At 53.7% G+C, this 13,488-nt stretch overlaps 1 protein-coding gene across 1 annotated transcript; it reads right to left on the bottom strand.

Moving 5' to 3' along the window:
* Positions 1–6,686: 6,686 nt before the first annotated feature.
* Positions 6,687–7,622, bottom strand: LOC141476357 (olfactory receptor 14J1-like). Its single transcript, XM_074165030.1, has one exon. The coding sequence runs from the start codon at positions 7,620–7,622 to the stop codon at positions 6,687–6,689; it is 936 nt and encodes a 311-aa protein (XP_074021131.1).
* Positions 7,623–13,488: the final 5,866 nt, after the last annotated feature.

Genomic DNA, 13,488 nt, shown 5'->3' with positions numbered 1-13,488 from the left:
TTGCTACCACTGGCTGTGGTTATCTGTTGAGAAGGAAAAGGCAGTACAAAGTTCACCCTGACTTCTCTGAGCAAAACTTCTTGCATGTCTCATTGCAACCCCCCACTCAGGCTCTCTCTTTTCAGGAAGACCTCTCTGCAGCTCCTTCACTTGAGCTCCAGCTTTTGCTGGATGAGGGTGCCATTGGGAGCAGGGACTCTGGAACGGGAAACTGAGGACTCCTTCTGGCTGTGCCGCAGGGTGATCTCAAATTAAATGTACTTGTGAGACATCAAAGAACTTTTTGTCTCTGTTCCCTGCAATTTTCCCAGCTGCAGAACTGAGCTGAGGGGATTTTGTTTTGTTTAATGTGTTCTAGATTCACCTGCCACGTTTAGGAGTGGGTTTGGATGCTTGAAATCCCTCACATTTCTAATGCACTCCAAGTGAAATCCTGTGGGTCCCGAGCAGCAAAGGGACTGTCCCTTAGTGCAGAGAGAGGAGAGCTGCTCTGCCCATCGATCCTGTTCTCAGCTGCCCTGTGTTGGCAGCTTGGACCTGGAGGAGGGTCACACTCCGATGTCCCCCTAAAAAGAAAGAGGACGCTGCAGAGAGCAGAGGAATCCAGGTTCAAAGAGCAGATTCACAGACTCCTCGCCCTTTCTCATCTCTCCCCTCCCAGACTGGGACACAGAGGGATCACTGCAGTGGCCCATCTAACGCTGCCCAGCAGCATTTCCATGGCCTCAGCACCCAGATGTCTTCTCCATGGGCATCCTGGGCAGCACAGAGATACTCTGGGAGAGCTGTGCCCTTCTGGAGGGCACCCTGCAGCCCCACAGGACACCCCAGGGAAAAAGCTGAATGTCCTGAGCTGGCCTGGAGGAGACTTGGGCACATTTCTCCCCTAGACACGTCTGTAGAGCAGGACCCAAAGGATGGGAGTCTGAACAGGAGCTGAATCTGCCACCCCCGACCCCCACCCCCAGCACTGACTCAGGAAAGCCAATGGTGAGAACCAGGGCAGCACAGGCAGGAGGGGAAGGCAGTGAAATGCCACAATGCTCCTGGCCAAGGGAGGAGGGACACACAAACAAGATGGAAATCAGGGGTTTGCCCTTTCCTGGGCTCTGGCTGCTGCAGGGGTGATGCGCAGCCAAGACCCCATGGGCCTGAGGACAGAGGCTCTGCCTGGGCTGGGAAAGGAGACCAGGGAGGAGCTGCTCAGGGGAAGGTGTCTGTGCTGCAGGGACAGCAGGGAGGTGCCCACATCCCCTTCCCCAGCCTTTCTGGCAGCAGCTCCCTCTCACTCCCTGCCCATGTCTCTGCTGCCAGGAGCCGTCTCCCTGTCCCCAGCTCAACTCCTGCCAGTGCTCACAAACCCCATCCCACCCGCTGGGTGCCCACCTCTGCCTGCAAACACCTCCCAGGGGCATCTCTGCGTGTGCAGGGGCTAAAGAGCAGATCACACAAAACCTGATGCGGCTGCAAAGGGGAAGATGCTGCTGAGTGAATGTGCTTCCTGAGAAGTCCTCTTAGAAATGTCACGAGGAAGAGCTTAACCTGTGAGAAGCCCTGACCCATGCAGCACTCTCTTGACAGCAGAGGCACCGTGCCCTCACCTGCTCGTCCCTACCCTACCGTTGTGGTGGTCACTCCTTCCAACCACAGCTTCTCCCCACACTCCCCGGGCAGGCTACAGCTGACCCTGGCAGCAGCAGAATCCCTTTCCAGCACACAGTGCCCTGGGGTGTAGGGTCCCCGCTCTGATGGACAGCCCTGGGCAGCCCTGTTTGCACACCCAGCTTCACGCCTCTGATGCCCAAGGCCTTCTCTGAAGCATGTCCTCCTCCTCCACACCAGAAAACCCAGCAGAACCTTCCTGACAGGTCCTATCGGTCGTGGCATGTGCCAGGTCTAGGAGACGCTTCCAGGAACTCAGCTGCATTGCCCTGCAGCCAGAGACTTACCGTGTCAAAGCCTGGGAAGATTTCTCCCCCTGGTGAGCTCTCACTCACCACCCCAGACTGCCTTTACCTCTCTCTCACATCTCTTGTCTCCCCTCGGTGCCTGCAGGCAGTGCCCTCAGCCCTGCTGCGCTTGGCAGAGGAGCTGCTCCTGGGCAGAGCTGTCTCTCTGCCGCGCTGCCCCATGGCCAGGAGCTCCCTCCATCCCAGGAGCCCGGCCCAGCTCAGCAGCAGAGCAACAGCCCAAGGCATCGCTTCCTCTGGCCCCTCTGGGCTCCCTCACAGATGTCCCTGGGGCTCCAGGGCAACTGACTCGGAAACCAACTGAAGTCATTAATGATGTTTGTTCCTTCCGCTGGGGAGAGACACTTCTTTCCAGCAGTGGCATTTCCCCTCTCAGAGACAGAGTTAGGTCCAAGAATGACCTCTTCTTGAGGTCACTGTGAGACAGGACACCCAGGCAGTGAAAGGGAGGAATCTCCTCTACCTCCTGTACCCATGCAAACCACAGGTGGCATTTGAGGTGCCAGAGGTGGTCCAAGACACTTGCAGATAACTGATGGAAACATTCAGAAGGACTGGGCAGCACCTGGGCTCATCTCCTCCTCCTCACCACCTCCTCCCTCAGAGGCTGGTGGAGCATGCCTTTGGCCAGCTGAAGTGACAGCAGATGTCCCCATCTAGGGCCATGAAGCTGATCCTGCTCATTGTGTCCAGGGCAGCCCATAGAGCTATTCCTCTGAGAGAACGGAGTCATTGCCATCAGGAGAGCTAAGTCTCCCTCTTCTCCACCAGCTGCATTTACCAGCTCTCCAGGGGCAGTGAGGGCAGGTTTCTCAGAGACACCCCTCCAAGGCCTCACCTAACTCAGGGCAGCTGCTCAATTTGGAGGTTGACTCCATCCTGTGGTGCTGCCTGAGGTGCCAGGGCTCTCCAGCACAGCAGCACGCAGCCAGCAGGGACAGCACAGGACTTGCAGGAACACCGTCCCCATTCAGAGCAGCCACATCATCACATTAAAGCAACCGCAGGGGGTCAAGTCCTGTCCCTTCCCCATCCAGTAGATGCTGGCAGTGCTGCTCCCACATCCTTTAGTCATCCCTTTGATGATGCAATCAAGGAACAGAGCAATGGTTTTCACAGTGTTGGATCATAGGTTGTCCGTAGCCAAGGACATTTTCAAGAGCACCTTGTCCTTCCTGGAGATCAGCTTCACTTGCACCACAGGCCCTCCAGGGCTGCAGAGACACCACAGGCAGCAAAGCCCTCTCCTACCAGGGCCGCGCAGTCCAGCCCTGCGTCTCTCTGGTCCGAAGGGTTTGCTCTCCTCAGGGACATTTCATTTCCTCTTTACAGGTGTGGCTACTGCTGAATTTTGTCAGAGAAGGTGCAGATGTGTCTGAGGTCCTCTTTGTCCTCTTTGTCTTCAGCCATAAGGTCTCCCAGGCCTGTGTTCCTTGAAGCAGGACTCTGGAGGAGAACAACCAGCAGTGGATGTGGGGCAAGTCAGGGGTTACTTGAGCAAGCTCAGACATGAAGTGGTGGGGCAGGATCGAAGGGTTCTGACAACTTGGGAATCAAATAGAATAGAATAGAATAGAATAGAATAGAATAGAATAGAATAGAATATTTCAATTGGAAGGACCTACATCAATCATCTAGTCCAACTGCCCGGCCAATTCAGGGCTGGTCAAAAGTTAAAGCGTGTATTTAAAGGCATTTCCAAATGCCTCTTAATCACTGCCAGGCTTGGGGTATCAACCACTTCTCTGGGAAGCCTGTTCCAGTGTTTGACCACCCTCTCGGTAAAGGAAAGCTTCTGGATGTCCACTCTAAACCTCCCCTGCTCCAGCTTTGAACCATTCCCACGCGTCCTATCCTTGGTTCCCAGGGAGAAGAGACCAGCACCTCCCTCTCCACTTCCCCACCTCAGGGGACTGTAGAGAACAAGGAGGTCATCCTTCTGCCTCCTTTTGCCCAAACTAGACAAGCCCAAAGTCCTCAGCCGATCCTCATCGTGCCTTCCAGCCCTTTCACCAGCTTTAATGCCCTCCTCTGGACGCTTTCAAAGACCTTCACACCCTTCTTAAATGGTGGGGCCTTGAACAGCACACGCTATTCAAGGTGAGGCCACACCAACACTGAATGCAGTGGGATAATCCCCTCTCTCGACCGGCTGGTTCTACTGTCTTTGATGCCCCCCAGCGTGCGGTTTGCCCTCTTGGCTGCCAGGGCTCCCTGCTGACTCCCAGGGACTCCTGCTGGGACTCCTGCTGCCAACCAGCACCCCAGATCCCTTTCTGCAGGGCAGCTCTCCAGCCACTCCTCTCCCAATTTATACTTGTGCCCAGCAATACTCCGTCCTAGGTGAAGGATCTGGCATTTGGACGTGTTAAATTTCATCACATCAATCATCGGCTAGTGCTCCAATCTATCTAGATCTCTCTGCAAGGCATCTTGTCCCACAAGAGGGTCAATAGCAACGCCCAGTTTGGGATCATCAGCAGACTTGCTCACGGTGCATTCAACTCCTGCGTCCAGATCGCTGATAAACTTATTGGATAGAACCAGCCCTAGAATTGAACCCTGAGGAGCACCACTGGTAGCCCTATTCACTGCAACCCTTTGAGCTCTGCCCTTCAGCCGCTTCTTCACCCAGTGCACCGTGAACCCAGAAGCTCGTCTAGAAGGATGCTGTGAGGGACAGTATCACAAGCCTTAGTAAAATCCAGAAAATCTACATCCACCGCTTTCCCTTCATCCAGTGGGCGGGTGACCTTATCATAGAAGGATATCAAATCAGTTAGGCAGGACTTTCCCTTTGTGAACCCATATTGACTGTTCTTTAAGTGCCTTTCAATAAGACCCAGTATAACCTTCTCCATAAATTTTTCCAGGAACTGAGCTTAGACTAACGGGTCTGTAGTTCCCTGGGTCTTCCCTCACACCCTCTGGGTAAATTGGAATAGCAATGGCTACGTCCCAGTCAGGGGGGACCTCTCCTGACTCCCAAAACATTTGGTAGGTGATCGACAGGGGTCCTGCCATCACATTCACCAGCTCCTTCAGTGCTCTGGGGTGAATCCCATCAGGCCCCGTGGACTTGTGAACATTAATCTGATCCAGTTGGTGCCTCATGATTTCAGTGTCCACAAATGGACAGTCTCTGTTCCCACAGCCGAGCTCCTCCGACTCAGGGGAGCGGGCAGCCCAAGCTCTAGCTGCATTATTAAAGGCTGAGGCCAAAAAAGCATGGCATGCCTCTGCTTTCTCTTCATCCCTGTTAGTCAGATGACCATCTTCAACAAGTATTGGTCCAATGCTTTCTTTTGACCTCCCCTTGCTAGTAGCATACTTTAAAAAGCCCTTCTTGTTTTCTGAGACAACACTGGCCAGTTTCAACTCTAATTGAGCTTTGGCCTTTCCTGCCTTCTCCCTGCATATACGAACCACAGCTCTGTAATCTTCCTGCGAAGCCTGACCTTGCTTCCAGAGACTGAAGCATTTCTTTTCCTCCTGAACTTCACGAGGCGTTCCCTCTTCAGCCAAGCTGGTCTCCTGCCCAGCTTGCTGGAGTTACGGCAGAGTGGAATTGCTGGCTCCTCTGCTTCGAAAAGGTGGTTCCTGAAGACTGCCCAGCACTGCTGGGGAAGAGGGAAGGGTTTGTTCACCACAGGGGAGTGCAGAGAGAGCGATGTATGGGTAGCAATAGGTGTGTTAGAGGTAGGAAAAGATCTGAAATACCATGGGTGAGGTGGGGTCATGTTGAATTGAAGCAGGTTGATTCTTCAATTTGAGGCGGCAGCAGAAGGTACGTGTGCCGTTCCGTGCTGGGATATGGAGTGAGGATTCAAGCAAGTCTGGAGGCCAGGACATCTTGGGAGCTGGGGGAGCATTAGCAGGGCCTTGGAAGAAGCTGGATCAGTTGTGGAAACCTCACAGGCACCGGCAATTACTGACACACGAATCACTCTCCAGTCTCCTTTTGGAGGGTCCCACCGGCCTCCCCTGGGATGGCGGAGCCCTTGTTTGCTTGTGGATACCGTTACGGTTTGAGAAAACCCATAACAATTTATGGTCATTTAGACAATTATTCTCTCACACAATGACCCCTCCCCACCGGGAAAGGGGAATCGATTTAATAAGGGGAATCAATTTAATTGATTAAATAAATTTAATATTTTAAAAAGGAATAGATTTAATAGGATAAGACTAAATAATTGACAATAATACTAAAGAACCAGTATCAATCCCGATTGATATCAATCCCGATTGAATTTTCCCCAGCACTGTAAGAGAAGTTACCCCTGTGACACTCAACCCAGGACAGATACGTAAAATTAGTGACACCTGGGTCCAGCCCTCTCTCCCCAGAATGTCTCCCAGTGCCCTCTCCTCATAAACCCTCCGAGAACCAAGCTCAGCAGCAGCCATGGCGAGTGCAGTTCCTGGAGCCTGCTCCTGCCTTCAGCAGGAAGAAGAGCCCAGGCTTCAGGAGCTGCCCTTGGGAGAGATGCCCTCTGATTACAGAGATGCTCCTCAGGAAGCCAGCTCTGACAGCATGATGGCACATTTACCAAAGGCCTCTGTATTGTTCAGCACAGTAGGATCATGTTTCTGGAGATGTGGAGCAAATACAGACATTCCTGTATGAACATGATCATCACAGAGGAAAAACAAATGAAGCACAAACCACCCTGAGAAAAGCTAAGAAGAGTCTGTGAGGAGAGATGGGCAGCTCTACTGCTGCTGGAGGTGAACCCATTGAATGAGTTTCTTCAATGCTTCTTTGAGCTCCTGGTTCCTCATGCTGTAGATGAGGGGGTTCACAGCTGGAGGCACCAGTGAGTACACAACAGTCACCATCAGATCCAGGGATGGGGAAGAAATGGAGGGGGGCTTCAGGTTGGCAAAGAAGCCAGTGCTGAGAAACAGGGAGACCACGGCCAGGTGAGGGAGGCATGTGGAAAAGGCTTTGTGCCGTCCCTGCTCAGAGGGGATCCTCAGCACAGCCCTGAAGATCTGCACATAGGACACCACGATGGAAATGAAACAACCAAATGCTAAACAGGCACTGACCACAAGAAGCCCAACTTCCCTGAGGTAGGAGTGTGAGCAGGAGAGCTTGAGGATCTGGGGAACTTCACAGAAGAACTGGTCCAGGACATTGCCCTGGCAGAGGGGTAGGGAAAATGTATTGGCCGTGTGCAGGAGAGCATTGAGAAACCCACTGCCCCAGGCAGCTGCTGCCATGTGGACACAAGCTCTGCTGCCCAGGAGGGTCCCGTAGTGCAGGGGTTGGCAGATGGCAACGTAGCGGTCGTAGGCCATGACAGTGAGAAGACAATACTCTGCACCAATGAAAAAGAAAACAAAGAAGACCTGGGCAGCGCATCCCCAGTAGGAGATGGCCCTGGTATCCCACAGGGAATTGGCCATGGATTTAGGGACAGTGGTAGAGATGGATCCCAGGTCAAGAACGGAGAGGTTGAGGAGGAAGAAGTACATGGGGGTGTGGAGGCGGTGGTCACAGGCGATGGTGGTGATGATGAGTGTGTTTCCCAGGAGGGCAGCCAGGTATATGCCCAGGAAGAGCCCGAAGTGCAAGAGCTGCAGCTCCCGTGTGTCTGCAAATGCCAGGAGGAGGAACATGGTGATGGAGCTGCTGTTGGACATTTGCTACCACTGGCTGTGGTTATCTGTTGAGAAGGAAAAGGCAGTACAAAGTTCACCCTGACTTCTCTGAGCAAAACTTCTTGCATGTCTCATTGCAACCCCCCACTCAGGCTCTCTCTTTTCAGGAAGAACTCTCTGCAGCTCCTTCACTTGAGCTCCAGCTTTTGCTGGATGAGGGTGCCATTGGGAGCAGGGACTCTGGAACGGGAAACTGAGGACTCCTTCTGGCTGTGCCGCAGGGTGATCTCAAATTAAATGTACTTGTGAGACATCAAAGAACTTTTTGTCTCTGTTCCCTGCAATTTTCCCAGCTGCAGAACTGAGCTGAGGGGATTTTGTTTTGTTTAATGTGTTCTAGATTCACCTGCCACGTTTAGGAGTGGGTTTGGATGCTTGAAATCCCTCACATTTCTAATGCACTCCAAGTGAAATCCTGTGGGTCCCGAGCAGCAAAGGGACTGTCCCTTAGTGCAGAGAGAGGAGAGCTGCTCTGCCCATCGATCCTGTTCTCAGCTGCCCTGTGTTGGCAGCTTGGACCTGGAGGAGGGTCACACTCCGATGTCCCCCTAAAAAGAAAGAGGACGCTGCAGAGAGCAGAGGAATCCAGGTTCAAAGAGCAGATTCACAGACTCCTCGCCCTTTCTCATCTCTCCCCTCCCAGACTGGGACACAGAGGGATCACTGCAGTGGCCCATCTAACGCTGCCCAGCAGCATTTCCATGGCCTCAGCACCCAGATGTCTTCTCCATGGGCATCCTGGGCAGCACAGAGATACTCTGGGAGAGCTGTGCCCTTCTGGAGGGCACCCTGCAGCCCCACAGGACACCCCAGGGAAAAAGCTGAATGTCCTGAGCTGGCCTGGAGGAGACTTGGGCACATTTCTCCCCTAGACACGTCTGTAGAGCAGGACCCAAAGGATGGGAGTCTGAACAGGAGCTGAATCTGCCACCCCCGACCCCCACCCCCAGCACTGACTCAGGAAAGCCAATGGTGAGAACCAGGGCAGCACAGGCAGGAGGGGAAGGCAGTGAAATGCCACAATGCTCCTGGCCAAGGGAGGAGGGACACACAAACAAGATGGAAATCAGGGGTTTGCCCTTTCCTGGGCTCTGGCTGCTGCAGGGGTGATGCGCAGCCAAGACCCCATGGGCCTGAGGACAGAGGCTCTGCCTGGGCTGGGAAAGGAGACCAGGGAGGAGCTGCTCAGGGGAAGGTGTCTGTGCTGCAGGGACAGCAGGGAGGTGCCCACATCCCCTTCCCCAGCCTTTCTGGCAGCAGCTCCCTCTCACTCCCTGCCCATGTCTCTGCTGCCAGGAGCCGTCTCCCTGTCCCCAGCTCAACTCCTGCCAGTGCTCACAAACCCCATCCCACCCGCTGGGTGCCCACCTCTGCCTGCAAACACCTCCCAGGGGCATCTCTGCGTGTGCAGGGGCTAAAGAGCAGATCACACAAAACCTGATGCGGCTGCAAAGGGGAAGATGCTGCTGAGTGAATGTGCTTCCTGAGAAGTCCTCTTAGAAATGTCACGAGGAAGAGCTTAACCTGTGAGAAGCCCTGACCCATGCAGCACTCTCTTGACAGCAGAGGCACCGTGCCCTCACCTGCTCGTCCCTACCCTACCGTTGTGGTGGTCACTCCTTCCAACCACAGCTTCTCCCCACACTCCCCGGGCAGGCTACAGCTGACCCTGGCAGCAGCAGAATCCCTTTCCAGCACACAGTGCCCTGGGGTGTAGGGTCCCCGCTCTGATGGACAGCCCTGGGCAGCCCTGTTTGCACACCCAGCTTCACGCCTCTGATGCCCAAGGCCTTCTCTGAAGCATGTCCTCCTCCTCCACACCAGAAAACCCAGCAGAACCTTCCTGACAGGTCCTATCGGTCGTGGCATGTGCCAGGTCTAGGAGACGCTTCCAGGAACTCAGCTGCATTGCCCTGCAGCCAGAGACTTACCGTGTCAAAGCCTGGGAAGATTTCTCCCCCTGGTGAGCTCTCACTCACCACCCCAGACTGCCTTTACCTCTCTCTCACATCTCTTGTCTCCCCTCGGTGCCTGCAGGCAGTGCCCTCAGCCCTGCTGCGCTTGGCAGAGGAGCTGCTCCTGGGCAGAGCTGTCTCTCTGCCGCGCTGCCCCATGGCCAGGAGCTCCCTCCATCCCAGGAGCCCGGCCCAGCTTAGCAGCAGAGCAACAGCCCAAGGCATCGCTTCCTCTGGCCCCTCTGGGCTCCCTCACAGATGTCCCTGGGGCTCCAGGGCAACTGACTCGGAAACCAACTGAAGTCATTAATGATGTTTGTTCCTTCCGCTGGGGAGAGACACTTCTTTCCAGCAGTGGCATTTCCCCTCTCAGAGACAGAGTTAGGTCCAAGAATGACCTCTTCTTGAGGTCACTGTGAGACAGGACACCCAGGCAGTGAAAGGGAGGAATCTCCTCTACCTCCTGTACCCATGCAAACCACAGGTGGCATTTGAGGTGCCAGAGGTGGTCCAAGACACTTGCAGATAACTGATGGAAACATTCAGAAGGACTGGGCAGCACCTGGGCTCATCTCCTCCTCCTCACCACCTCCTCCCTCAGAGGCTGGTGGAGCATGCCTTTGGCCAGCTGAAGTGACAGCAGATGTCCCCATCTAGGGCCATGAAGCTGATCCTGCTCATTGTGTCCAGGGCAGCCCATAGAGCTATTCCTCTGAGAGAACGGAGTCATTGCCATCAGGAGAGCTAAGTCTCCCTCTTCTCCACCAGCTGCATTTACCAGCTCTCCAGGGGCAGTGAGGGCAGGTTTCTCAGAGACACCCCTCCAAGGCCTCACCTAACTCAGGGCAGCTGCTCAATTTGGAGGTTGACTCCATCCTGTGGTGCTGCCTGAGGTGCCAGGGCTCTCCAGCACAGCAGCACGCAGCCAGCAGGGACAGCACAGGACTTGCAGGAACACCGTCCCCATTCAGAGCAGCCACATCATCACATTAAAGCAACCGCAGGGGGTCAAGTCCTGTCCCTTCCCCATCCAGTAGATGCTGGCAGTGCTGCTCCCACATCCTTTAGTCATCCCTTTGATGATGCAATCAAGGAACAGAGCAATGGTTTTCACAGTGTTGGATCATAGGTTGTCCGTAGCCAAGGACATTTTCAAGAGCACCTTGTCCTTCCTGGAGATCAGCTTCACTTGCACCACAGGCCCTCCAGGGCTGCAGAGACACCACAGGCAGCAAAGCCCTCTCCTACCAGGGCCGCGCAGTCCAGCCCTGCGTCTCTCTGGTCCGAAGGGTTTGCTCTCCTCAGGGACATTTCATTTCCTCTTTACAGGTGTGGCTACTGCTGAATTTTGTCAGAGAAGGTGCAGATGTGTCTGAGGTCCTCTTTGTCCTCTTTGTCTTCAGCCATAAGGTCTCCCAGGCCTGTGTTCCTTGAAGCAGGACTCTGGAGGAGAACAACCAGCAGTGGATGTGGGGCAAGTCAGGGGTTACTTGAGCAAGCTCAGACATGAAGTGGTGGGGCAGGATCGAAGGGTTCTGACAACTTGGGAATCAAATAGAATAGAATAGAATAGAATAGAATAGAATAGAATAGAACAGAATATTTCAATTGGAAGGACCTACATCAATCATCTAGTCCAACTGCCCGGCCAATTCAGGGCTGGTCAAAAGTTAAAGCGTGTATTTAAAGGCATTTCCAAATGCCTCTTAATCACTGCCAGGCTTGGGGTATCAACCACTTCTCTGGGAAGCCTGTTCCAGTGTTTGACCACCCTCTCGGTAAAGGAAAGCTTCTGGATGTCCACTCTAAACCTCCCCTGCTCCAGCTTTGAACCATTCCCACGCGTCCTATCCTTGGTTCCCAGGGAGAAGAGACCAGCACCTCCCTCTCCACTTCCCCACCTCAGGGGACTGTAGAGAACAAGGAGGTCATCCTTCTGCCTCCTTTTGCCCAAACTAGACAAGCCCAAAGTCCTCAGCCGATCCTCATCGTGCCTTCCAGCCCTTTCACCAGCTTTAATGCCCTCCTCTGGACGCTTTCAAAGACCTTCACACCCTTCTTAAATGGTGGGGCCTTGAACAGCACACGCTATTCAAGGTGAGGCCACACCAACACTGAATGCAGTGGGATAATCCCCTCTCTCGACCGGCTGGTTCTACTGTCTTTGATGCCCCCCAGCGTGCGGTTTGCCCTCTTGGCTGCCAGGGCTCCCTGCTGACTCCCAGGGACTCCTGCTGGGACTCCTGCTGCCAACCAGCACCCCAGATCCCTTTCTGCAGGGCAGCTCTCCAGCCACTCCTCTCCCAATTTATACTTGTGCCCAGCAATACTCCGTCCTAGGTGAAGGATCTGGCATTTGGACGTGTTAAATTTCATCACATCAATCATCGGCTAGTGCTCCAATCTATCTAGATCTCTCTGCAAGGCATCTTGTCCCACAAGAGGGTCAATAGCAACGCCCAGTTTGGGATCATCAGCAGACTTGCTCATGGTGCATTCAACTCCTGCGTCCAGATCGCTGATAAACTTATTGGATAGAACCAGCCCTAGAATTGAACCCTGAGGAGCACCACTGGTAGCCCTATTCACTGCAACCCTTTGAGCTCTGCCCTTCAGCCGCTTCTTCACCCAGTGCACCGTGAACCCAGAAGCTCGTCTAGAAGGATGCTGTGAGGGACAGTATCACAAGCCTTAGTAAAATCCAGAAAATCTACATCCACCGCTTTCCCTTCATCCAGTGGGCGGGTGACCTTATCATAGAAGGATATCAAATCAGTTAGGCAGGACTTTCCCTTTGTGAACCCATATTGACTGTTCTTTAAGTGCCTTTCAATAGGACCCAGTATAACCTTCTCCATAAATTTTTCCAGGAACTGAGCTTAGACTAACGGGTCTGTAGTTCCCTGGGTCTTCCCTCACACCCTCTGGGTAAATTGGAATAGCAATGGCTACGTCCCAGTCAGGGGGGACCTCTCCTGACTCCCAAAACATTTGGTAGGTGATCGACAGGGGTCCTGCCATCACATTCACCAGCTCCTTCAGTGCTCTGGGGTGAATCCCATCAGGCCCCGTGGACTTGTGAACATTAATCTGATCCAGTTGGTGCCTCATGATTTCAGTGTCCACAAATGGACAGTCTCTGTTCCCACAGCCGAGCTCCTCCGACTCAGGGGAGCGGGCAGCCCAAGCTCTAGCTGCATTATTAAAGGCTGAGGCCAAAAAAGCATGGCATGCCTCTGCTTTCTCTTCATCCCTGTTAGTCAGATGACCATCTTCAACAAGTATTGGTCCAATGCTTTCTTTTGACCTCCCCTTGCTAGTAGCATACTTTAAAAAGCCCTTCTTGTTTTCTGAGACAACACTGGCCAGTTTCAACTCTAATTGAGCTTTGGCCTTTCCTGCCTTCTCCCTGCATATACGAACCACAGCTCTGTAATCTTCCTGCGAAGCCTGACCTTGCTTCCAGAGACTGAAGCATTTCTTTTCCTCCTGAACTTCACGAGGCATTCCCTCTTCAGCCAAGCTGGTCTCCTGCCCAGCTTGCTGGAGTTACGGCAGAGTGGAATTGCTGGCTCCTCTGCTTCGAAAAGGTGGTTCCTGAAGACTGCCCAGCACTGCTGGGGAAGAGGGAAGGGTTTGTTCACCACAGGGGAGTGCAGAGAGAGCGATGTATGGGTAGCAATAGGTGTGTTAGAGGTAGGAAAAGATCTGAAATACCATGGGTGAGGTGGGGTCATGTTGAATTGAAGCAGGTTGATTCTTCAATTTGAGGCGGCAGCAGAAGGTACGTGTGCCGTTCCGTGCTGGGATATGGAGTGAGGATTCAAGCAAGTCTGGAGGCCAGGACATCTTGGGAGCTGGGGGAGCATTAGCAGGGCCTTGGAAGAAGCTGG

Source organism: Numenius arquata, chromosome 30 (genome assembly GCF_964106895.1).
Source record: "Numenius arquata chromosome 30, bNumArq3.hap1.1, whole genome shotgun sequence".
NCBI lineage: Eukaryota > Metazoa > Chordata > Aves > Charadriiformes > Scolopacidae > Numenius > Numenius arquata.
This window is presented reverse-complemented; position numbering and strand designations above follow the sequence as displayed.